This window comes from Mandrillus leucophaeus, unplaced genomic scaffold (assembly GCF_000951045.1).
Source record: "Mandrillus leucophaeus isolate KB7577 unplaced genomic scaffold, Mleu.le_1.0 Scaffold1140, whole genome shotgun sequence".
NCBI classification, from domain to species: domain Eukaryota; kingdom Metazoa; phylum Chordata; class Mammalia; order Primates; family Cercopithecidae; genus Mandrillus; species Mandrillus leucophaeus.
Genome location: NW_012099655.1, coordinates 216114 through 244046, shown reverse-complemented (window position 1 = coordinate 244046; position 27933 = coordinate 216114). Strand labels below are relative to the sequence as shown.

Here is a 27933-nt window from a genome sequence, read left to right as displayed (position 1 = left end):
CTGACAATTATGTGTCTTGGAGTTGCTCTTCTCGAGGAGTATCTTTGTGGCGTTCTCTGTATTTCCTGAATTTGAATGTTGGTCTGCCTTACTAGTTTGGGGAAGTTCTCCTGGATGATATCCTGCAGAGTGTTTTCCAACTTGGTTGCATTTTCCCCCTCACTTTCAGGCACCCCAATCAGACGTAGATTTGGTCTTTTCACATAATCCCATACCTCTTGAAGGCTTTGTTCATTTCTTTTTCTTCTTCTCTCTTTAGACTTCTCGCTTCATTTCATTCATTTGATCCTCAATCGCTAATACTCTTTCTTTCAGTTGATCGAGTTGGTTACTGAAGCTTGTGCATTTGTCACGTATTTCTCATGTCGTGGTTTTTATCTCTGTCTGTTCGTTTATGGCCTTTTCTGCATTGATTATTCTAGTTATCTATTCTTCCATTCTTTTTTCAAGATTTTTAGTTTCTTTGCGCTGGGTATGTAATTCCTCCTTTAGCTCTGAGAAGTTTGATGGACGAAGCCTTCTTCTCTCAACTCATCAAAGTCATTCTCCATCCAGCTTTGATCCATTGCTGGCGATGAGCTGTGTTCCTTTGGATGGAGAGATGCGCTCTGATTTTTTGAATTTCCAGCTTTTCTGCCCTGCTTTTTCCCCATCTTTGTGGTTTTATCTGCCTTTGGTCTTTGATGATGGTGACATACTGATGGGGTTTTGGTGTGGGTGTCCTTCCTGTTTGTTAGTTTTCCTTCTAACAGTCAGGACCCTCAGCTGTAGGTCTGTTGGAGATTGCTTGAGGTCCACTCCAGACCCTGTTTGCCTGTGTATCAGCAGCAGAGGCTGCAGAAGATAGAATATTGCTGAACAGCGAGTGTACCTGTCTGATTCTTGCTTCAAAGCTTCGTCTCAGGGGTGTACCCTGCTGTGTGAGGTGTGAGGTGTCGGTCTGCCCCTAGTGGGGGATGTCTCCCAGTTAGGCTACTCAGGGGTCAGGGAACCACTTGAGCAGGCAATCTGTCCTTTCTCAGATCTCAACCTCTGTGTTGGGAGATCCACTGCTCTCTTCAAAGATGTCAGACAGGGTCGTTTGCGTCTGCAGAGGTTTCTGCTGCTTTTTTTTTTTGTTTAGCTGTGCCCTGTCCCCAGAGGTGGAGTCTACAGAGACAGGCAGGCCTCCTTGAGCTGCTGTGGGCTCCACCCAGTTCGAGCTTCCCAGCGACTTTGTTTCCCTACTTAAGCCTCAGCAATGGCGGGAATCTCTCCTCCAGCCTCGCTGCTGCCTTGCTGTTAGATCACAGACTGCTGTGCTAGCAATGAGGGAGGCTCCGTGGGCGTGGGACCCTCCTGGCCAGGTGTGGGATACAATCTTCTGGTGTGCCATTTGCTAAGACCCTTGGTAAAGCACAGTATTGGGGTGGGAGTTACCCGACTTTCCAAGTGTTGTGTGTCTCAGTTCCCCTGGCTAGGAAAAGGAATTCCCTTCCCCCTTGCACTTCCCAGGTGAGGGGATGCCTTACCCTGCTTCAGCTCTCTCTGGTCGGGCTGCAGCAGCTGACCAGCACCGATTGTCTGGCACTCCCTAGTGAGATGAACCCGGTACCTCAGTTGAAAATGCAGAAATCACCCATCTTCTGTGTCGCTCGCCCTGGGAGCTGGAGACTGGAGCTGTTCCTAGTCAGCTGTCATCTATTTCGTTTTCTTATACTCTGGAGCTCCAAGTACTCATGTGTCAGAGGAGTTGATAATATCCTACATAACTTGGATGCTTTTTCTTTTTTCTCTTTGGGTTAAAGTTTGGGTAATTTTGATTGACCTACATTTCAGTTCATGAATTCTTTCCCCTACTGAGTCCGGCCTATTGTTAAGCCCACCAAATTAATTATTTGTTTCTTATTTTATTTCTGGTATGTTATTTTTTATATCTAACATTTCCATTTACTTCTTCCATACAATGCTAATCTCTTTGTTGAGATCTCCCGTTTGTTCATAAATCTTATATGCTTTTACCAGCGAAATGTTATAACATATTTAAAACATTCTTGTCTGATGATTCTAATGTCTGAACCATGTCTGAGTATACTTCACTTGAATATTTCCTCTTTTTAGCTTCGAATGATTCCTGTTTCTTTCTTTTTCTTTCTTGTTCTTCTTTTTTTTTGAGATGGAGTCTCACTCTGTTACCCAGGCTGGAGTGCAGTGGCATGATCTCGGCTCACTGCAACCTCTGCCTCCCAGGTTCAAGCGATCCTCCTGCCCCAGTCTCCCTAGTAGTTGGGATTACAGGCGCATACTGTTTCTATTTTTCTTGCTTGTTAGTGTGCCTCATAGTGTTTGATTTTTATTTTATGCCAGGCATTGTGTGTCTTGGTCAGCTTGGGCTGCTCTAACAAAATACCACAGGCTGGGTGGATTAAACAACAGACACTTATTTCTCAAAGTTCTGGAGGCCAGGAGGTTTAAGATAAAGGAGTAGGAGGTGCAGTTTCTGATGAGGTCCTTCTTCGTGATTTGCAGACGGCTGTCTTTTCACTAGCTGTTCCCTCACGTGGTAGGGAAAGAGTGTGCTCTTCTTTCTATGGTCCCTCTTCCTTTTATGAGGTCACTAATCCCCTTATAGAGCCCCACAGATTTAAAGCTAATTACTTTCCAAAGGCGCCATCTCCAAATGCCATCACATTGAGGGTTAGGGCTTCAACATATGAATTTTGGGGGAACACAGACAGTCAGTCCATAGCATTCTGTCCTTTGTCTCCCAAATTAATGTACTTCTTATATGCAAAAAAAATTGATCTTATTTCAGTAGCCCCCAAAGTCTTATTCCAAGATCAACTCTAAAATCTGAAGTCCAGTCTCATCTAAATATCATCTAAATCAGATATAGATGAGGCTCAAGATATTATTGTTCCTGAGGGAAAATTCATCCCCAGTTATAAGTCCGTGAAACTAGATAAATTATGCATTTCCAAAATGCAATGGTAGATTAGACATAGAATAGGCATTCTCATTCCAACAATTGGAAAAAAGAAAGAGTGGCAGGTTCCAAGCAAATCTAAAACCTTGTAATGCAACTACCATTAGATCTTAAAGCTCAAGGATAATCTTCTTTGGTTTCATACTTTGCCTTCTGGGTCTACTGGGATGACAGTCCCACTTTCTGGACAAACTGGGATAGTAGGTATTCGGACCTCTGTAGCTCTGCAGGAAAGGGGTCATGTCCCCGTGACTCTGCATTGTACCCAAAAGGTTCTGGCAGCCACTCTGACACCAACTGCCCTTTGAAACTGAGATGATAGACCCAACCTTTAAAACTGAGGAGGCAGCCCTGATAATCTCTAAAACACCTTTAGGGTCTTTTCTTCCCTTGTTTTGAAGAGTAATATCACACATTCACATCTGAATAGCTCTATGGTCTAGTCCCACAGAATCTAAGAAGTCTGACAGACTTCCTTCATTTTATCCCATTCCCATATCCTTCAGTTCAGACCGACAGTGTTTCTGCTTATATAATCCCATAATCTCTTTATTGAGTGATGGTCCAGCCACACCTTTGGTGTTTTTTTTTTTTTTTCTCAACATGCTTTCTCATCTTTTGCAGTGTGGATAGGCTGAGAACTTTCCAATTTTTTTAAGTTCCAGCTCCTTTTTGTTTAACAATTCCTTTTTTGATTCATTTATCTCTCTCTTTTTTCTTGTATTTTAGTAGAAGCAGTCAGGATGAACAAAGTAACCCCTTCAACACTTTGATTAGAAATGTCAGCTATTTTCACTTTTAATTTCATCACTTACTGGTTTTACATTCCACAAAACAATATAACATGAACATAATTCAGCCAAGTGCTTTACCACTTTATAAAAAGAATCACTTTTTCTCAATTGTCCAATAGCATATTCTTCATTTCTGTCTAAGCCTTCACCAGAATGACCTTTACCATATGTATTTCTGCCAACATTCTGTTTATAATTATTTATGTATTCTATAAGCAAATGGAAGCTTTTCTCCAGCAGTCTTATATTCTTTATAAGCCCTAAACAGAATAGCTATTAATGTGCATATTTATAGCATGCACCCCCAAATTTCTTCAATTTCTACCCCTTTTCCAGTTTTAAAACCACTTCTACATTTTCAGCTACATCCCACTCCTGGTACAAAAATATGTCTTAGCTCAGGATGTTATAAAAAAATACCATATCTTGGGTGGCTTAAACAACAGACATTTATTTCTCACTATTCTGGAGGCTGGAATGTCCAAATTTAAGATGCCTGAAAATTTAGTTTTTGGTGAATTCTCTCTTGCTGACAGACCTTTCACTGTATTCTCACATTACAGTGAGATAAAGCTCTGATCTTTCTTCCTTTTCTTATAAAAACACTAACCCTGACATGGGGGCCCCACTCTCATGACTGCATCTAAACTTAATTTAACTTCCCAAAGACTCTACCTTCAAATATCATCACACTGGGGTAAGGGCTTCAACATATAAATTCGGAGTGACACAAACAGTCTATACCATTGTGTAAAAAATAATTGTAGGGAGAGAAATAAATAATAAGTAATATTTATCCCTAGGATAGGATACATTCCATATTTGTCAGGGTATGAGTATGGGGAAATGAGATTGTCTGTTGTGTAGCTAAGCTTAAATCTGTTGCAAATTTGGTTAAATCCAGTTAACCACTGGCTTCAAATATTTTGAAGGAAGGGTGGGCCTGAATTCTGGTGAGTCCATATAAGTAGTGAGGCTACCAGCCTTTTGGACTATAGGAGATTTCTCTTTGCTTTATAGTCTGGCTGCCAGCCTTTTGGGTCAGTGAGGACTTCTATTTGCTTCCCAGTCCTGTTCCTAGCTTTCTGCCCTTTAAGGGCACTCCCAAACTTTGGAGGGACATTTCAGCACCCATTATGAAAGCTTGTAGTGCATTGGAGTGAATTATCTTAACTTTTCTGCTGCACTTGTGGCAAAATACCCATCCAAGTTTGTTCCTGTAGCATTGAGAATATCTAGATAGTTTCAAATAAATTAGAGTGCTATCAATCTCCCCCCACCCCCAAAAAATATTTGTTTTCATCTCAGGTCACCCCATTTCTTTTGTTTGGTGAAATGACCATGATTTTGTTGAAGTTTTTGTGATGATATCTGAGGCAATACCTTTAAAGAGGATATCAGTTATCATGACTAATCACAACACAACTAGGTAGGATGTTTCTGTCTCCCTGGAGCATGCTGAGAGATGACTCTGGTTGTGTGTCAGGAGACAGAAAATAATTATAAAATTTGCCATTGTAAGCTACAAAAATCTTGGGGATTATGTTGGAATGGATTGTCATGAAGACAGAAAACATTTGACTGAACCAAATGTGGATTAAGCCAAATTTATCAACATGAGAGCACTTAAAAGAGACTCTAATTGTATGTGCTGGCTCAAACAGCTGGGAGAAGCTAAGACCGTTTATTCATTGGGTTAATTTAAAAACTCAACTAACCAATAGCTTCTATTAAGTGAAGTGTTAAACAAAGTTAATATGCCATGAAATAATTAGTGTATTTTAGAAAAAATCTGGAGATTTATGACGATAAACATTTTGGAGTATATTTAACACATCTGACCCTCTCACTCACTTCTTTTCATGTCTCAGGATTGCCCAGATGATACTCCCATTGCCAGAACATTAAAGCACATTAGTGAGGGAAGTATTCACATTTTAAAAAAGAAGTAGTTACTAGATTTTTTATTAGCTAAGAAAGTGGTTGAAAATGTCATAGAAATAGGCTTCTTGATTTCTATAGGGACAATTCTACACTGTAGGGTGGAGGCCATGTGAAAGCACATGTCTAACAAAGGCAAGGTGAGTGAATTTGCCATAATAAGGAATAAGCCTGGGGAGAAATCAGAAGGGTTTAACAGAAACAAGAAATGATTCATCTGTGGGAATCTATGGTGGTGGTTAGTTGATAAGGATGTTCATAAGCCTGAAAAAGGTCAGTAAATGTTTAATTTGAGCTATAAAATTAAAACCGCTAAGATTGATGAATAGGGAATTATGTTGAATTATCACTTGAAGAGCCATTGCCATAACTAACTTTTAGACCTAGGCCAGTGTCCTAGTTAATTCAAGCTGTTATAACAAAAATACCATAGATTCAGTGTCTTAAACAAGATAAATTTAATTTTTATTGTTCTGGAGATTGGGAAATCCAAGATCAGGGTGCTGGAAGATTCAGTGTCTGATGAGGACCCCCTGCCTAGTTTGCAGACTATCTTCTCCTTATATCCTATGTGGCAGGAAAGATAACTCTAGTCTCTTTCTTTTCTTATAATGGCACTAATCCTATCATGGGGGCTTTATCCTCATGGCCTCATCTAAATCTAATAACTTCCTAGAGGCACCACTTGCTATTGGAAGTTAGGGTGTCAACATATGAATTTTGGGTGGAAACAAACATGCAGTCCATAGCAGTCAGTTAACAGTTCAAGGTCTGATTGGATAGAAAAAGAGCTAGTTCCCTTGCGGAAAGACCTAAGACATTATAACAATTATGCCTACAAATCTGCCTCTAGCTTTGGAATTTTATAAGTACGCAATAAGAAAAACAAAATCTACTTATTGAATAGAAGGAGGAAAGGTAAGAGAAAGTCCCTCAAAATTCTCCTCTCTACACTTACAGAATAATAAATCAAAGCTTCAGGATAATCACAGACATTGGTGCTACCATTAAAGGTTTGAAAATGCACAGGTAGTAATTTACATCACATCACTGTTTAATTCAGCTTTTGACTTGTGCAAAATATAGACTGTAGCATAATTAATGGTAGGCTAGATTATCTTACAGTAACAATGTTAATAACTAAGAGACTTAATATACTTCTTAATCATTAAAAATCTTCAGTGAGTGCTAGCAAATACCCAGACAGTAGCTCAGCATTCTAGGCCTCTTTGCACTTATGGATCCTTAGTCTCGGGATGTTAACCCACAGTCACTGTGGCAAACTTCCACTGAGGATGGAAGTTTGCATATTTGCTCTTAAATTATTTTACCAGGGTCAAAATGTATAATTTAACACATTTTGTTGGCCAACTTGCCACAATACTATTCATAACTTTGAGGCAGAAGGAAGAAGTGTAATCTTCAGATATGACCAAGAAAAGGAGGGAAGATGGAAACATCTTTGAGCACCATGAATATCTACTACAGATGGAGCTCAAAGAATAATACTTGGGTTGCTGTAAAATTAAGTAGATGATAATTTTACTGCAGATGCTGTTTCAGATATTGTCTCTTTAATGGAACAAATCAATGTAACTCCCAAGCCCTCTATTTAGATATCAAGCAGACAAATGTTATTGTCTTCCAAATTGAAAGGACTCAGTAGGAAAAGCTTTCTTTCAGTACAAGTTCACTATCTTACTCCAGAGTAATATAAATTACCTGCTTCTCTGTTATCATCTGGCTTGTAAAACTTTGATATCTTGCTGTCCTACAGAATGCCATACTATATATTGATGACATCAGCGATTCGTTTTTGTACACAAGAAGTAGAAATTGCAATAGATGACTTGGTAAGACAATGTACAAGGGTGCATGGTAATAAGACTAATGAAAATTCAGAGGTCTTCAACTTAATACAGTTCCAGGTGATAAGGATTCAAAACAGTTTATGTGGTGCAAGATTCAGCAATTTTCACTTTACAGAAGACAATTTATTTGCTAGTATTTTGTTAAGGATTTTTAATTTAAGAAAATATCATAAAGTGAAAATTGCTGAATCTTGCACCACATAAATTTGAAAAAGGAACAATGCTTGTTTGGCTATTTTGGAATTTAGAGGCAACATATAGCTAATTTGAATGTTGGGCTCTGATTTGTTTACTGTGTAACATATAAAGCTCAGTATTTTAGCGGGGTCCAGAAAGTAAGAAGAGTCTGTGACTTCTTTAGTCCTCCAGTTCAAATAGGTCTACCACTGATTGTGTCTTACAAATGAGCAGATCAAATCATGCTCAGAATATCTAGCAGATGAGGATGCTAAAAACAACATTTCCAAACTCATTTTACATGGCTAACATTACCCTCATACCAACACCAGACAAAGAAACTACAAGAAAATAAAATTACAGGCCAATATCCCTGATTAACACAGATGCAAAAAACAAAAATCCTTAACAAAATACTAGCAAACTAAATTTAACAGAATATTAAAAGGAAAGAGGTCTATCCCAGAGATGAACAAATAGTTCAACATAAGCAAATTAATAATGTGACACACCACATTAACAAAACAAAGAATAAAAACCATATGATTATCTTAATAGATGCAGAGAAAGAATTTGGCAAAATTCAGATGTGGATACTTCCATTTTTTCACTGTAGGATTGTCTGACAAGTAGCCCTAAACTCTGTTAGAGGAAAACTGTATGAATTGCTACCAAATAGATTTACTATGACATTGCAGAATGCCTTTAAGAGGGCCTGTCCTTTTCTTTTCAAGAGAGAATCTGGGTCTGTGAACTGGCTTAGATTTGAAAAGTGAGCAAGTGATTTTCCAATGGGGGAAAAAGCCAAATAAAAAAATTTAACAGGTTTTAAAAAAATTGTTAAGCTGATTTTAAAATTCATACAGAAATGCAAAAACAAACATTGGTTAAAGCAAACTTGATGAATCAAATCTAAGCTGGAGGACTTGTACTACAAGATATCAGACTTATTTGAAGATATATTAAGACCATATGGTATTGGTGCCAGGAGAGAAAAACTGAGTAGAGACTTGAGAGTCAGACCCGTAAGTATATGGGAAAAATGTATGTGATTTATGATAAGGGTACACAGAAGTTAAGTAAGGAAAGGATATTTTCAATAAATGATGTTGGGTGAATTGGATAGTGAGTAGAAAACATGAATATTGACCCCTATCCCACATAATACATAAACATCAATTACTAGCAGGTTATACGTCCAAGTGTGAAGGTCACATAATAATAGTTCTAGTACAAAATAGAGAAATATATCTTCATAGCCTTAAGGTAGAGAGGGATTTCAATAATCAGACAAAGAAAGCACCAATCAAAAAGGAAAACTTTGACAAATTGGACTTTCAGAACGCCTTTTGAAAAAAAATACAATTAATAAAAACACAGTTGGGTACTTGATGATATAAAGAATTATTTTTTTGTATTGCAAAATGATGCTTTTTATAAAGAATCACTATATTTTAGAGATGAATACTGAAATATATGGATGAAATAATTGATAGTTGAGACTTACTTCAAAATAACAATTGGGGAGTAATAGGGAATGTAAATTAGGCAAAATGGGCCACATATTCATTATTGTTGGATGGATATATCAGGTATAGTGCACTATTCTCTATATATTTGTATATTTTAAAAAAATGTCCATTAAAGGTAATGACATTATTAAAAAGAGTAAAGCAATAAGCCAAAGCATAAAAGATACTTGGGGTGCATATATTTTATAAATACTCATGTCCAGAATATATAAAAATCTCTCAGAAGTTAATAAGACAAAACAAAAAGCTCATAGAAAAAGTGGACAAAACACTTGAGCATTCATTTTTTCAAGATAGACTTGAAAAGTTGTCTATCCTCAAAGTCATCAAGAAAATATATTGAGATACCTCTTATATATCAAACAGAAAGTATATATATTTTTTTAAGTTGGCATTGCCAAGTGAACAGGCTGTAGTGGAAATGAATGCTCATACATGCTGGTCGGAGTATAAATCATTTCAACCCCTTTGGAAACATGTTGGCAGTTTCTACTAAAACAGAATATACCCTATACTTTTAAACTAGAAATTTTAACTTGTAGTTACAGGCCCAAAAAATTCATACATTTCTTCACTGAAAGGCATGTTACAAGAATGTACACATAAACACTAGTTGTAATAGCCTCCCACTGAAATTATCCAAATGTAAGAATAACAGATTGTGATATATTCATAAATGTAGAAGTATATGAGAAAAATGGCACATGCAAAAACATAGATGAATCTCAAAGGCATAACATTTAGCAAAAGAAACCAGATACAAACTTATACATATATATATGATAAATTCAATTATGAAAATTTCAAAAACAGGTAAATATAATTTATGTTTTCAGTAGTGTTTGAGGGTATGGTGATTGGGAGGAGGCACAAGGAGTAGTTTATGATCTGGGTGATATATTCTCTCTTTGTGTGTTGTTTACAGGGTTCCATCCACTTAAAAAATTCATTGAACTCTATAGTTTTTACATTTTGGTGTATATGTTATACTTCAGTGGAAAACACATATTAAGCAAAATTGAACCATAAATGATAGCCACAAAAATCATATTTATAATTGGCAAATTACGGTAAAGGGCCAACTCCCTAAAAGAGTTTTCAGATATCCAAAAAAAAGATTTATAAGCCAAGAGTAAAGGGAGCAATGGTGTCTTCAAATATGGGCAGATATTTCATAAATAGGCAAATGGCATTGAAACATACAAAAAAGAATATAAACCTCATTTATGATAACCTAAATACAAAATACAGTGACACTGACATCATTTCTCAACTATGAGGTTTGATAAAATTTCCCAAAATTTAACAGTGTACTACATTGATGAAGCACTGGGAAAAAACCTAAATGATGTAATTCATATTAAGCTCTAATAAAAGATCCTTAGCACAAAGTAAACCTATTCATTTTAAGATTCATGAGTTGGGTATATTTCTATCAAAAAGGACTATGGATTCAAAACTCAATCCAGAGAGTGTACATTTTGCCCACAATTCTCACTAAGCCCTGAAAGAAATACTGATTTATCAGAAAGACATTTCAATAAATACAGATTAAGAGCATTCTGAATGGGTTTGGAATTTTCCATGAAGCCATAAATTGGTTTCAGTATCTAATTATAAATAATAGAGGCAGAAAATAACCTAGAGAAGAAACAGATCTGAAATTCAGGATTTATTCTATAGGAAGGAAAGCTGAATGGAATAATTGTATAGAATCCATTCATGTTGTAAGCAATTTAAGATGCTATTTTTTATATTTTTCCCTGTGGCCAAAGTTCCTATTTCTGAGTTCTGCTTAATTGCAACTGGGAGATTGGCTCCCCAAGGTAAAAATTTCTAGCATATTCTATTCTAAGGTGGATCTATTCTCTGAGGAATAAAGGAGAAAAATATTCTAGGATCCCTGCATTCTTTTAAATATAGCACAAAAGATGAGTAGTCAATATTGTGATGAGATTTAGACAGAAAGAAGATAAGACCTGGGAGGAACTACAAAGCATGAATCATTACCTCAGAAGTAGAAAAACTTAGCAAAACTAAGAGGTAAGGGGCACAACAGAACCTCGAAAACACTTCTTTCAGGGGACAAGGAACTCTTGTTCTAAAAGAGGTAAAATTACTCTAACTTTTTATGCTTTTCTATATCTTAGAGACAGAAACTTTTGCTTAGAGGATTGTCATTTTGACAAAAAAGGAGTTTGTCTTACGGAGGGTGAGACTATAGGTGACTAGGAGAGAAAGATGTTATCATGGTATGTGATTTAAAAATGAATTAATCAAAAATAAAATTTGTTTACAGTAAAATAAAAAAATACTCATGTTTAAATTTAAGATATTGAATTTAGGTAATTTTTCTTTCCTAATTTCTAGGATTGTTGATTATGGGATAGATAACTGGCAGACAAGGAAAATTATTCTGGGTAGTTCTTCTAAAGCTGAGCCAATTTTTTTCCCTAACACAAATGTAGATTTGGTTTTAAAAATTGGCTTATTGATTTGGGAAGTGACATAAATAATAAAGTGGATGAGTCCCTACTTACTGTGGAGTCACATTTCTGCACATATATAATTTGAAAATGATTACCAATGGTTTTAAAAGTACTATAAATTCATTTTGGCAGCACCACACAAGAGTATAGAAAGTTTGCTGTCATGCACTGTGCAAATGAGTTTGCTGTTTTACCAGTTAGGTAGCATACACAGTACAAAGAGATATACTTTCCAAAAGCAATTTGATCATGCATTTTGCTCACAATGACGTCATCTTGTATTGAAAAGAAGAAAAAAGATGTTTTATACTACTAAAGAAAACATGAGAAAAACATCTTAAATTATTGTTGTGAGATATGTTTAGATGAAGTAGGATATAAAAATATTTTATGAATACTCCTTCTGCTTAGACTATGTGATGACAAATCTTTGAAATCTGCCCTTGTATAATAAGAGCTGTTCCTATAGTTTTTTTTTCCAGATAACAAAATTAAGATTAGGATGCTTCTCTCTTTCTTTATTTCTATTCCTCTGAAATCAGTAGTGAATGATATCCTTTAAAGTGGTAGAAGTTACATCTGGCCATTAACAACATGGTGAAATCTGGTTTTTGTTATTTCATTTCTGTTTTCATTGCCTTGCTCCCCTTTGATGCTTTCTCTGGTCTGAAGTTCTTCTACACTGTCCAAATGACCACCTATGAATCAAAGTTTTCATATACTGTAGAATGATCTATTCTTTCCATAAGAAAATTCTCATATTTATATCAAACACATCTCAATATGAATGGTCAATGATATATGTAAGAGAACAGTACAAATTTTAACAGGATAATACATAAACCCAAAGGAATTAAACTTTCACTTTTTTCTTGCCATATGTCAAATAATTCTACATATTTGTACTATGAATATGATTAACTGTAAATAAATAGATGGCTAAACTAAAATAGTATTAGCCATCAGAGAAAGATAATTACTACAACAAAGCAACCATTTAGCATTGAAATTTTTTTTTTGTCCAATTATGTGCTGTTTTACATCAACTTATTGAATCCCTATAACAACCTCCATGTGACAGTTACTTGAGTCAGTTGCCCAAGGGCATAAAACTGATATGAAATAAATGGAATATATGCAGGCGCCAGTCTCAGTAACTGCCTGTTGGAATGATTTAATCGTGTCTGGAGAGGGAAGATTTCAAGCACAAGAGCAAATATAATGTATGGGAATGGAAGCACTATAACAAGAACTCAGTAATAAGAAATCTAATGCTTGGAGGAGGTGCCATGTTCAATGACATCTATTATATACAGTAATTCCTCCTTATCCATACTTTCACTTCATGTGGTTTCAGTTACCCACCATCAACCATGGTCTGAAAATAGGTGAGTAGAGCGCAATAAGGTATTTTGAGGGAGGGAGGGAAAGAAAGGGAGAGCACATTCACATAATTTTTATTATAGTTTACTTTTATAATTGTTTTATTTTATTGTTAGTTATTGTTGTTAATATCTTACTGCGCCTAATTTATAAATTAAACGTTATCAAAGTATACATGTACAGTATAGGGAAAAACAGGGTTTGGTGCTATATGTGGTTTCAGGTATCCACTAGGAGACTTGGAAAGTATCCCCTGAGGATAAGGGGGAACTACTATATTAACTAATTATAAAAAATAATGTCTAATTACTGAATAAAGTTTGGAAAAGTAGACTACAGTCATATAATGAAAATTAGTAATAATGTCAAACCCAGAGATATTCCCAATTATCATTTTTGTTGTATTTGCTCATGCTTTTATAAGCTTATATTTACATAAATTTCAACAATTTTTTAAAACTTCATATTTTATATTATGCCTATTTCATGTACGAAGATATTGTGAGAATCATGAAAAGGCACTACATATTTAAAATTAGTTTTATTGATAAGCAAAACATATTCAACAATTCTCTATTCTAAAATATTGATTATTTTATGTAATTTTTCAATAATGTGAATATACTAATTATGCATATCCTAGCATGTAAATATTTATATGCATCAGATTACATATCTAGAGTATTTTCTTTAGAAGAAATTTCTAGGTAAAATATTATCATTCTACAATAGTGTTCTTTTATTTTTAAACTCTTGGTGGTGTTTAACATTTTTTATTTTGAATTATTTGTATAGTAATCTTTTTGGTGGTGTGCCTTTAGTAACTTCATTTTACGAACTTCGTAGAATTTTTAAATAATTGGATCTCAGGATAGTAATTATTTATAAATTATGTTGAAATGTTTCATTCTTCCAGCAATTTTACTTTCTATTTAGTTTTATTATGTAATTGTGCTGGCTCGTAAACCAGGTTACTTTCTTTTCCCCAAGGGCATAGTCCCGCTCTGCCTCATGTGCTTTGTCATCTCTAAGTTGAGACAGAAGAGTGGCCTTAATTTCTGGCTTGCAGATAACTGGAGATGACAGATTTTTATGTTTACCAGATAATATCTAATGTCATAAAGAAAACATTTTACTCAGTGAGTGCTTCACTATTCACATGCCACAGGCTTGTTCATTAATCCTGGTGGCTACATGCAATAACAGTTAAAAGCATAGAGTTTACTCTGAGATATACCAGGAGTCTGAGGCCTCTTCTGCCATTTACTACCTCTGTGATTGGAGGCAAACTATTTAAACTTTCTTTTTTTCTTCTTTTTTTTTTTTTTGAGATGGAGTCTCGCTCTGTCGCCCAGGCTGGAGTGCAATGGTGCGATCTCCACTCACTGCAAACTCTGCCTCCCGGGTTCACCCCATTCTCCTGCCTCAGCCTCCCGTGTAGCTGGGACTACAGGGGCCCGCCACCGCGCCCAGCTAATTTTTGTGTTTTTAGTAGAGACGGGGTTTCACCATGTTAGCCAGGATGGTCTCGATCTCCTGACCTTGTGATCCACCCGTCTCGGCCTCCCAAAGTGCTGGGGTTACAGGCGTGAGCCACCACGCCCGGCTACTATTTAAACTTTCTAAAACTCAGTGTCCTTGTCCGTAAAATGGATATGATTAGTTAATTTGTGAGAATTAAATGAAATAAATCAGGCATTAAAAGACAAGTTCTGCATAATCTCACTCATAGGTAGAAGCTAAAAAGTTGATCTCATAGAATGGGTTACCAGGCGATGGTGGGTGGCAAGGGGGACCTGAGGGGTGTTGGTCAATGAATACAAAATTTCAGTTAAACAGGAGGAATAAGTTAAAGGGGTCTATTGTATAACATGGTGACTATAGTTAATAGCAATATACTATATTTTTGAAAAATGCTGACAGAGTGGATGCTAAGTGTTCTCAACACAAGAATGGTAACCATGTAAGGTAATGCATATGTTTATTAGCTAGATTTAGTCATTCCACAAGGTATACATACTTCAAAATATCATGTTTTTCATAAATGCATACAATTTTATCTATCAGTTTAAAAATAGTAAAAACCTGAATGAATTCACTTAAAACTGTCCAAAAATTTTGCAATAAAAGGTGAATAAAAATAATTACAACTTTATATTGAAAATAAATAAAATTATTTAAAAATGAAATGAAATGCTATATGTAAATTGCTTATAAAAGCCTTTCACTGAGAATCATTTTATGAATGATAATTATTACTACTTTAATAGTAATACTTATATTTATGTGATACATTGTACATAGTTCAAAGCTTCAATAAAACATTCTCACTGAAATTATATATATGTTTTACACGTAATGAAAACGAAGCATGCAGATAATGTGTGTATATTGATATGTATGTGTATGTGTGCATGATCATATATTTGAGAATTACCACATCTAAGACAAACACCAGAGATTTTCTTAGGTACACTTCACAGTTTTTTCCACTTTGCTATATAACATCCATTGTGTAGGCAAATTTTCCCAGAAAACAGAAGATTATGTGATACTGAAGATTATAGGAAAGCCTGCTTTGATACTTTTTCTTCATGGATATGTGGCTAAATAAGAAATAGTGAGAGCATCCGTAGAAACCACAAACATTTTTGTAGTTCATGTTGACATAAGTGATATGGCAGGGAAGTACTGGGTAGAGAAAGGCAGGGCTCCACCCCCATGGACCTAGGTGAGGACAGACGCTCCTGCTTTCGTTCTCAAATGTTGCATTTTCCAAGACCACCCTGGCCCACCATGCCCCATCTTGGGTCTATAAAAACCTGAGACCCTAGCAGCCAGACACACAGGGAGCCACACGTCAGAGGAGCACATCAGCAGAAGATGACAGAAGCTGCTGGGTGGCGAGGGTAGCGGGTAAGCAACGGGGCATCGAGAGGACGCCGAGGGGAGCACGCTGGCGGAATAGCCTACCGACAGACGCCAGCAGATCAGCGGGATGAGGCGGAGTTTGGCCAGGGCAGCCAGAGGAGATCGGGTCGCTGAGCAGCCCAACTCCAGGGGAAGACCATCTCCCTTTCGGCTCCATTTGTTGAGAGCTACTTCCTCTCAATAAAACTTTACACTCCTTCTCCAAGCCCACGTGTGATCCGATTCTTCCCGTACACCAAGGCAAGAACCTGGGATACAGAAAGCCCTCTGTCCTTGCCACAAGATAGAGCGTCTAATTGAGGTGACTAACGCAAGCTGCCTATAGATAGCAAACTGAAAGAGCACCTTGTAACACAGGTCCACTGGGGTTTCAGCTTATTCACTCCGAGACACTGCCCTTGGGTTGGAGCCCCACAGCCTGCCCATCTGTAAGCTCTCCTAGAAGTTTGAGCAGCAGGGCATTGAAGAAGCGAGCCACACTCCATCGCACGCCCTGTGAGGGGGACAAGGAACATTTCCCATTTCATAAGTATACATTATTTAATATAAATGTAAATGTTTTTGATATAAGCAAAATAAATGAATATTTTATGTGTTGTTGGTTCTAGTCATGTTAACTCTTACTAATCTCTTGACTAAATACAATACTAAATTAATTTAATGAGTGTATTGCCTTCAGTCCTTGGAGTTTTATTCATATTAACTTAATTACAATAAGCAGAAAGGAGAATTTACCTTCCCTAACCAATAGTATCTTTCATCAGTGGCAATTTCCATATTCTATAATAGAAATGCACTAAAAAGCAGCAAGAAGATAAATTAAATTGAATGATTAAGAAACATATTGGGTAAATTAGAGATTTAATGGAACTCCAATGAAGTCTCCATTTTCCTTAATCTTCATAGATCCAATACCTTTTTATAACAAACGTTTTGTAATAAATCTTTACTATCTGTATTCTTGTAAAACCTCTTTACTTAGTAAACTCTTAGTAAACTCCTAAGTAAAACTTAGTAAACTCTGAGTTTACTAAGTTAAAATCGTGGATTAAAATATAATTGCTAAAATATAGATATATAATTGTTAAAAATTCATTTTTCTTACTGAGGTAATAAGAGGAAACACACTAATGAATTTGTTTTCTTTTACGCAGTTTCTCTATTGCATGCAGATGTATGAGCCAACATTTAGTTCTAAGCACAAGATAATCAGGCTTCTAAAATTCTGGCTTTGGTATTACCAGCATATAGTGTCACAGCAATGAGAAGATTCAATAACACCTTTTATTACAACAATGGCTTTATTCTGATGGGCTTCTCTGAATGGCCCAGACTAGAAATGGCTCTTTTTGTGGCCATCTCCATCTTCTACATAATGACCCTCATTGGGAATTCAGCCATCATTATCTTATCCTGCCTTGATCCCATACTCCATACACCCATGTATTTCTTTCTGGCCAATCTCTCCTTTTTGGACCTCTGCTATACAACTTCCACTGTTCCCCAGATGCTGATAAATATACGGAGCCATCAGAGAGACATTAGCTTCATAGGATGCGTAGCTCAACTCTTCATCTCCCTTGGTCTAGGATCCACTGAATGTGTACTTCTCTCAGTAATGGCCTTTGATCGTTATATAGCAATTTGCCAGCCACTCCATTACATGGTTATCATGCATTCTCAGCTATGCCAGCAATTGGCAGCAGTGGCTTGGGTAACAGGTTTCAGCAACTCCTTGGTGCAAACAGTGCTGACTTTCTTGTTATCTCGCTGTGGTCAATACCAAGTGGAGAATTTCTTCTGTGAGGTACCTGCCATGCTTCAGTTATCATGTGTTGATACATGGATCAATGAAGTGGAGATGTATGCAGCTGTGGTGGTCATAAAGGTCATCCCAGTTGGATTAATTCTGTTCTCTTACATCAACATTGTCAAAGCAGTAGTAAGCATCCAATCTTTTGAGGGTCGTAAGAAGGCCTTCAATACATGTGGGTCTCATCTGCTGGTGGTTATTATGTTCTATGGCTCTGCCATTAGTGGTTATGCATATATGGCACCTAAGAGCAACACAGCCAAATTGAAGGGCAAGCTTCTTGCACTTTTCTATGGACTCATAACTCCAATGCTCAATCCCCTCATCTATACCTTGAGAAATAAGGATGTTAAGGGAGCAGTGAAGAAGCTACTAGGAAGAGAACAAGAGCAAGGTCAGAACATGGCTTAGGAGAATGCAGTCCTCTTACAATTCAAATTCCACACTCCCAGAATGCCAATTGTCAACTGTCAACTGCCAACTGCAATGTTCCATTATTCCTCCCATCCCCAAATAACAGTGGCTGATTGTGACTATTGTTATCTATGTATTTCATAGCAAGAAAATTATTTATTATCCTTCCCCAGAAATAATGAAACAGAGCTCTAAAAATAATGAATATCCATAGATTTTAACAAAATGTTACATTTTTATTAATATATGTTGTTTTTCCTAATGAATTTTAAAATTAACCAAAATGAATTTTTTTATCACCTAGCATGTTAAAACTAATGATTAAGAAAATAATCATAAGACTTGTTTAGAAAGAAAGAAAATGACTCTTTGAAATGACTAAATCATGCCACAGAATTAGAATGCACCCATAAATAATCAAGAGAAACTTCATTTTCTCCTTGCATATTCTTTCTTTTGGATATTGTAAGCATAGTTGTCTTATCTAATTTTATTTTATCTAATTTTATTTTAGTCAGTGTTAGGATGGTATATTCTCAGTGAGCCAAATGCATGCTGTAGTCATCTACACTGTTTGGGACAAAAAGGAGTGCAAATATAGAAAGTTCTGTGCAATGACTGTGCCTACTTATTCTCTTAGATAATCCTAACCATCCCTTTTAGTGTATTCCTTTATATCTACACCTCATTCTACAGAAGTTTCTCTTAATGGCTAACATATGGAGGACGCATATGTCTCTCAGTAATGGACTTTGATTTAAAAACATATTGCTGCCCAATCAGTATGCATTTTATTGTTGGTGCTCAATAATCTTAATCAGCATTATGATAGCTATTCCCAGCAGGCCAAATGGAAAATAGCAATTCTTTTCAAACTGAAAGACAAGAAATCCAGTAGTTTCTGACCTTCTTCCTGTATATAGGATATGTATCCCCAATACCCTATTTCAGAGACTCTACATCATTATGTAATGGTTGGTGGATGAAAGGCCTATAACTCATTTAAAGTGTCTGGTTTTGACATTATAAAAAACTCTTGGCCTGACATGGTGGCTCAGGCCTGTAATTCCAATTACTTTGGGAGGCCAAGGCAGGAGGATTGCTTAAAGCCAGGAGTTTGAGACCAGTTTGGGCAACATAGTGGGACCCTCATGTCTACAAAAAATAAAAAATTAGCAGGCATTGTGGTGCATGCCTGTAGTCCCAGTTACTTGGGAGGCTGAGGCAGGAGGATCCCTTAAGCCCAAGTGGTTGAGGCTGCAGTTAACCATGATCATGCCACTGCACCCCAGCCTGGGTGAGAGAGAAAGACCTTGTCTTTAAAAAAAAATCTGAAAGAACATTTCTCCTAGCAATATATCTCATTATATTTTTATCATTTATTATCATCTCATGGAGATTATGATGTTCATCATTCCGAATAGAAAAGAAAAAAACAGATGGGACATTCATTTGTGTGAATTTACAGTAGAAAAATGTCAAAAAGCACCCACCCTCAAAGATTGTAATGCAATGGTCATTTTATTAATAGTGACATACGCTTGCCCTTTACAGATATTTGGGCAGTGGATACATAGTTCACTTCTTCCCACAGAGCACGGAAAATGAAGAGCTTACAGATGTGATAAAGTGTCTACCATCTTTAAAGAATATATATAAAATACATTATACATATATGCAATATATATACAATTGACTCTTCCTCTTCTATTATGAACACATTTTAACACTATGAAAATACAAATATCCTTGTTTTGTGTGTATATATACACACACATATATAACATATGTAAATATATAAATACATTTATGTGTGTCTAGTATTTCAGAAGGATATATAGGAGTTGGAAAATTAGGTTTCAAATAATATAAATATCATAGTCACAACTATGATAGAAGAGTAGTTGTGACTATTGGAAGAGTTAATATTGTTAAAATGTCCATACTACCCAAAGCAGTCTACAGATTTAATGCAATCTCTATCAAAATACCAAGGACATTCTTCACAGAAATAGAAAATATAATTCTAAAATGTATGTGGAACCACAAAAGGCCCAGAATAGCCAAAGCTATCCTAAAGAAAAAGATCAAAACTGAAGGAATCACATTACCTGAAACTGACTTCAAATTATACTACAGAGCTATAGTAACCAAAACAGCAGGGAACTGGCGTAAAACAGATACATAGACCAAGGGAATAGAATAGAGAAACTAGAAACAAATCCATACACCTACCGTGAACTCATTTTCAACAAAAGTTCCAAGAACATACACTGAGAAAAAGACAGTCTCTTCAATAAATGCTGCTGGGAAAACTAGATATATATATAGGCAGAAGAATGAAACTATACCCCTGTCTCTCACCATATAAAAAAAATCAAAACAAAATGGATTAAAGACTTAAATCTAAGACTACAAATTGTGAAACTACTATAAGAAAACTTTGGGGAAAATCTCTAGGACATAGGTATGGGCAAAAATTTCTAGAGCAATGCCCCGACAAGCACAGGAAACCAAAGCAAAAATGGACCACTGGGATCACATAAAGTTAAAAGGCTTCTGCACAGCAAGGGATACAATCAACAAAGTGAAGAGACAACCCACAGAATGGGAGAAAATATTTGCAAACTCTCCATCTGACAAATGATTAATAATGAGCGTATATAAGGAGCTCAAACAACTCTACTGGAAAAAATCTAATAATCTAATAAAAAATGGGAAAAAGATCAAATGACAAACAGATAAATGGAAAGGTGCCCAATATCATTGATAATTACAGAAATGCAAATCAAAACTACAATGAGATATCATCTCACTCCAGTTAAAATAGCTTATATCTGAAAGACAGGCAATAACAAATGCTGGTGAGGATGTGGAGAAAGGGAACCTTTTGTACACTGTTGGTGGGAATGTAAGTTAGTACAAGCACTATGGAAAATGATTTGGAGGTTTCCGAAAAAAACTAAAAATTGAGCTACCATATGATCCAGCAATACCACTGCTGGGTACATACCCCAAAGAAAGGAAATCGGTATAGTAAAGAGATATCTGCACTCCCACGTTTGTTGCAGCACTGTTTGCAATAGCTAAGATTTGGAAACAAATGAAATGTCCATCAACAGATGAATGGATAAAGAAAATGTGGTACATGTACACAATGGAGTTCTATACAGACCTAAAAAGAATGAAATCCAGTTATTTGCAACAACATAGATGGAACTGGAGATCACAATGTTAAGTGAAATAAGCCAGGCACAGAAAGACAAACATTGCATGTTCTCACTTATTTGTGGGATCTAAAAATCCAAACAATAGAACTCATGAACATAGAGAATAGAAGGATAGTTACCAGAGGTTCGGAAGTGCCAGGGGATGGTGGAGGAACTAGGAGTGGTTAATGAGTACAAAAGAATAGAAAGAATGAATAAGACCTACTATTTTATAGCACAACAGGGTGGCTATGGTCAATGATAACTTAATTGTATATTTTTAAATAACTTGAAGAGTGTAATTGGATTGTTTGTAACTCAAAGGATAAATGCTTGAGGGAATAGATATCCCATTCTCCATGATGTGATTATTTCACATCGCATGACTGTATGAAAACATCTCATGTACCCCATAAATATACACACCTACTATGTACCCACAAAGATTGAAAAAATAAATGAAATAAAATGAAACAAATAAAATTAGAAATCATGAAGTAATTCCCAGGAGAACTTGAAACTTATGTTGGGAAGTAGCAGAGACTGACTGCACAGCTTATAAAAATGGTTGTATCCTTTGCATTCCAGGAAAGGAATGACAAAGAGTCTTCATCTCCTTTGCCAAATGGGGAGGATTCTGAAGGAATGTCCCACTTCAACACCAGTGCTGGGATTGACTAACTATGTCTGCTATGAACATAGGATAGAGTGTTAGCGTGTGTGCCAGGTATTTCTTCCTTCTCAGTGGCATGTTCCAAGAGACCATGAAGTTATAGAGCTTTACAAGTTTTCACATTAGCTTTGGCAGCAAAATAAATTTAACAGAATATCAAAATTTCTAAAGGACTTAAAACCAGCTCTAGTGAATTAATAGTATTTTATGCTTTTGAACAGCAGAAGCTGTACCTGTCCACAAATGCTTACCCAGTAGATATTACCATGCTCCAATTAGGCCCATTTTCTCCAAAAGGCTGCAATAAAACAAAGGTTATAAAAAAATTAAAATAAACAAAAAAAAATTAAGTCCAAACTAGCAATGCCACAAAATAAATACATACTGGTTAGTTAGTAATATATTTGCTCTTTTCTAAAATAACAAATATAATGCTTTTCATTTAATTTAAAAATTATCCTATTACTATCAATATTTTAATATATTATCATGTTGAATAAATGTTAATGAACTCTATTGTTAATTGGCTCTACAATCAACAGAGACAACCTACAGAATGGGAGAAAATATTTACAAACTACCCCCTGGACAAGGGGTCAATAAAACATACAACACCTGATTGTACTGATCGATAAAGGCACCAGAGTATTTTAGAAGAAAAAAGGCAACGATAGCACTTCTTTTAGCCAGGCATCTCTTAATTACACAACTTTGTACAATGCACCAACTGCACAAACATATCTAGTAGCTATGAAAACTTATCTTTATTTTCCTCTCTCATACTTCTGCTTTCAATCTTTTCTTCATCAACAAAAATTTCCATTATTAATTCAACTTGCTACTGGCCTTTAGTATTCCTTCAGTGCTTGAGTAAATTATTTAATTTTATGCAAATTAATGGATGTGTTTTATCATGTCCCAGCAAGTACCTGTGCTCTTTGGTGCTGACTGAAAGGGAGAACTAACTTTCTTAGTCAAGAATAGAGAGTATGCACAATTGCAGTAGCTTTTCTCAACTTAATGGAATCATCTGCTTGAGAGGTTATTCCTGAATCTGTAAGGGTTAGCCTCTGGAGCACATAATGAAAATCCTAAAATACCAGTACCTTTCTAAAAAAATAGAAGTTTATATCTCTCACCCAAAAAAGTTCAGTTTGTCTGGAATTCAGCCTCCTTCTATCTTTCCGTTCCAACATCCCTTAGCTTTGGTACTTGTCCTTCTTGTGCAGGCTAGCGCTTCAGGCATCACATTGAGTTCCAGGACAGCTGAATGGATGAAGAGTGAAAATAAGGTATGCCCTTTCCCTTTAAGGAGCTCTCCCAACCTACTTCAATTTACATTTTATCAGCCAGAATGATTTGTAGGATGCAACAAGCTGCGACAGAAGCTGAGAAATAGATTATTTCTGAATGCATTTGCCACACTAGGTAAATTCATTATTCTGTTACTAAATAAGTGGAGAACGCTAGAGAAGATAGCTGTCTTGCTTATCCCCATAAACCTAATAAAAATCCCTTGGCTTTATATGTAATCCAGAGAATGATAACTGTAAGAACTACATTTTAATCATTTTCAAGCAACCAGATTCTAGTTCAAAGGTACTAAAAAGAGTAAGCCAGATAATATAAGATTATATTATATTAATATAATAGGGCAATAAAAAATTCCAAAGAGGACATTGTGCCTATTTTATAAGGGGGTTATACTAAGGGTAATTTCCTACCCAAATGACACTTTCCTCTTCCTTATTCCTTTTCCTTTATATCATTTAAACGATATATATTCACTACCATACTTACTTTTCTTTAAAACTAGGTACTTTACTGAATTCGTTATCTTTCCTAATATATACTTTTGCTTCTCTATTTTGTTATGTTTACTTTTGATAGGAAAAAGCGGATGCTTTGTGAAACTCATTTGTGACTAGAAGATTATGATAACTTATTAGTTTGAATCTTTTCTAATAATCAGTATAAATATTAACTTCATCAACATAATGTGACATGATAGTTGCTTGTGTAGTTTTTTAAACTATTTTTGATGATTATTATGCTTAATTCATACAAAAGTTAAAATCTGAATATTTTAACAGTTTAGAGTGATCAAAGAATTGGTTGCAATAGCACATTTCACATTAATTCATATTGTACTGTGTGCACAGCCTGTGATAGCAATTAATACAGGTTAGTTTTACTTAACTGTTAATTAATCTGCCTTTTATATTTACTACTTTTGCTTCCCAAGTGAGACAGATCTGTCCATGAAAATCAGGAAGTGGTTGAGAGATTCAGTCAAACTGCTTCCTGATATTCTCCAGTGAGAAGACAATGTAAGTCCCTAGGGAGGAGTGTGGCAGGATAGGGATTCAAAACACAGAGAGAACTGAAGTATGACGTATTCATATCCCATTGCTTTTTAGGAAGAATTGTGTAATCCTTATGTAACTAGCACAGCCTCTCTCTCTCTCTTCCTGTGAGTGAGTGTGTGTGTGTGTGCGCGTGTAGCTGAGGGCATTGCTAGGAGGGATGTGGTGCACTCTCACGAGGCACCCAGTCTTCCTGAGATCAGATACTGTCTCTGACTGCAACAAAGTCTTCTCAGCACATTCTCAGGAGTGAAGATGGGGCAGATTTACATCGTCTGAATTTGGGAAGTTATAAGGAGCTGGTGCAGAGAAAATCAGGAAGTGGTTCATCAGAAGCAAAAATCATCTATTTTTTTCTCTCAAATGTTATGATTAAAGGTATGCAACATAGCTGATGCCTTAAGAAAAGAGGGCTGTGGAAGACAGTGAATTAAGGTGTAAAAATGTACAGCCAATACCTAAAGAAATTGTCAGTTCAGGTCATTATTTAAATTAGTTATTTTTTCTTTCTCTGAAGTACAACTCAGCTTCTTAGTACTCCTGTCACAAAATTGCCATAAGTTGTTCTAAATTAATTATTTCATAGGACATTGACATAGCTCTTATTTTTGGGGAATGGACATACGATTATCTTGTACATGGTAATTCTGTCAAAAGATTAAGCAGTTTCTAAGGGGTTAAGATATCACCCAGTTAAACATTAAGTCCTTGATGAAGTGACTATGGGGAAATAGTAGAAAACAATGGGTGGTCCTATCCATAATTTTTAATAACTAATTTACATAAATCATATGCACTTCTAAAGTGTTTAAAAGGATTGTATCATAATTAAGGTTAACATTTATTGTATTTTTGTATGCCAGAAAGTGCATTAAATGTTTTAGATACAATATTTAATAGTGTATCACATGTTTTCTTTCTGCTGATAGGAAACAGAGAAACACTTCACCATGAAAACAGATGAACTAAGGGACTGAGCCAGGTAAGGAACACTTCTAAATACGCAGAGCCAACCTAAAATGAATGACTTGTGCTGGATTATTTCCAAAGTATAACTATAGAGAGTGTGTTCATCTTAGATCTGGAGTCTGTGTAAGGTGGCATGAGGATAAGTCATTGACCTATCAAAATTAACTTACGTCCTTCCTCTGTCTTTTTCATAAATCCAACAATCACTGAAAGTTCATCTTCTTATTGAAACCTTCAGAAACTTTCCAGTGTTTAGTGCCAACTTAAGGTTTTGTAACATTAAATAAGAATCTATAAAACATAATTTATCAATGGGTGTGAAACCCCATCTTTTCAGTTTATGTCACAGTGCCAATTTGAATGACTTGATTACTGACTCTTAATATAGATTATTTTATAGGTTGATGGTAACAGAATATTCCATGCAATGTCCTATGAGTTCATTAATATGAGGCTTTAAAGGGCAGAAGTTTTGCATTTTAATAGCTATTTCTTACTTTTTATTCATGGTTTGTTTCTACGATGTTTGCATATTTATTTAATTATTTATTTAGAGAGAGGGTCTCACTCTGTTGCCCAGGCTGGAGAGTGGGGGTGAGTTCTTGGCTCACTGTAACCTCTGCCTCCTGAGTTCAAACAATTCTGCCACCTCAGCCTCCTGAATAGCTGGGACTATAGGCAATCGCCACCGTGCCCGGCTAACTTTTGTGTTTTTTGGTAGAGACAGGGTTTCACTATGTTGGCCAGACTGGTCTCGAACTCTGGACCTCAAGTGATCCACCTGCCTCAGTCTCCCAAAGTACTGAGATTACAGGGATCAGCCACTGTGCCTGGCCTGTTTGCATTTTTAAATCAAAACAATTCATCAAGAAAACCAGAAAGTGCTTCATCATTCTATCTTTACAAAGAAACGATAAATCAGAAATTTTAGGTCAAGAAAACGTATCAGATGAGAGACAGAAGCAATATCCACGCCAAATTGTTCTACTACCTACCAATGTTTCTGCAGGCCCCTGACAGTTCTTCTTCCAAAGGTAGTGATGAAAATAAAACATTTTTGGTATGTTTACAAAGCTGACCTCTACTACATAGATCTCAGCGTGCCTAGACTAGGGTCAATAGGTGAGGAGTCCTAAAAAACAGTAGAAAGTGTAATTAAAAGTCAGATTTTACCTAGTTCAGTGCTATTTTGAGTGATAGGAAGGGAGAGGAGAATTTTGCTACATTTGTTTGTATTCTCACTTTCAGTGAGTCCCATACATTTATTTTTATACGATTTGGTATTTATTCCTAGATAGAATACCATGCATTGTCAGTTACCTTGGAAGTACTCACAGACATTCACTATGTCTGATATTGTATACTTTTTAGTTGTTATTACTGAACTTTGTTAGATTTTAAACTGTACTTATCATTGGATGCATGCTTTCATTCATCCTGTGAGTCTTAAAAGTATCAAGTGATTTGCAGAGTGCATTAGCCTTTGTGGTCAGTCTTCACTGTGTCCGACCCACTACTAGGTGCTTCCTGTTCCCCAACACCCACTAACTAACCCTCATCCCTAACACAGACATTTGCATTTGTTGTACACCCTCTAAATGGGACAAGGGTTTTTATGAAAGGAAATCTTCATCTTATCACCAGTTAAGAAACAATCAGACATTCTTCTTTCCTGACTGGATTTTCCTTTTTGTCCTTCCATCAGTGCCACTGAAAAAACTATGGAAATAGTCACTTTGGAAATAAGGAAATACAATGGGTAAGATATATAGCTGCACATTTAACTGACAAGTGAGATGACAAACTTTCTACATACAGAGCTTTCTATGAAACTGCATTAAATATTATTGAATAATTAATCAATTTAAGGAAATCTTTTGTGTTCACACACATGCACAGAAAGATAGGTAGGCTATTGTCTCAGTTTTCTTTGGCTCAGCCTGAAGTGAATTGTGTTGCTTCATGAGAAATATAAATATTAAAATTAACTGCAATGCAAGGACAATGTTTATACAGGCTTTACTATGTGTGTGAATGCTTTATAATAGACTACTCAATGTGCAGGCAATTCTTCCAATAGCCATATGTCTTGAGGGTCCATGCAATCATGCAGAGTTGCTGCTTCATATTTAACAGTATTTTGATTAATCCACTTATTCTTCACCTTTAACTTTTTAGTTAAAAGTTGCTTAGGTGAATAGTACTCAATTTAATATATTTAAATGATCTATAATATACAACTATTTTTCCCTAAGACATAGCATTCAGGTGGCATGTTTATGTATGTATGTATGTGTGTTTGTATTTCTTGCATTTCTTCTCTCCATGATGGTAGATGAATAGACAAAGATATAAAATAGAGATGAAGATGTTGAATAGAAGGAACGATTAGGAAGTGTGTTGTAA

General features: G+C 35.9%; 1 protein-coding gene across 1 annotated transcript; it reads left to right on the top strand.

Moving 5' to 3' along the window:
• The first annotated feature begins 17344 nt into the window (after positions 1-17344).
• Positions 17345-18307, top strand: LOC105551772 (putative olfactory receptor 2B8). Its single transcript, XM_011997175.1, has one exon. It carries the CDS (start codon positions 17345-17347, stop codon positions 18305-18307), a length of 963 nt encoding a protein of 320 aa, XP_011852565.1.
• Positions 18308-27933: the final 9626 nt, after the last annotated feature.

Bases quoted from the DNA above. Each gene is read 5' to 3' on its own strand.
- LOC105551772 (XM_011997175.1), top strand. From the start codon at position 17,345: ATGAGAAGATTCAATAACACCTTTTATTACAACAATGGCTTTATTCTG.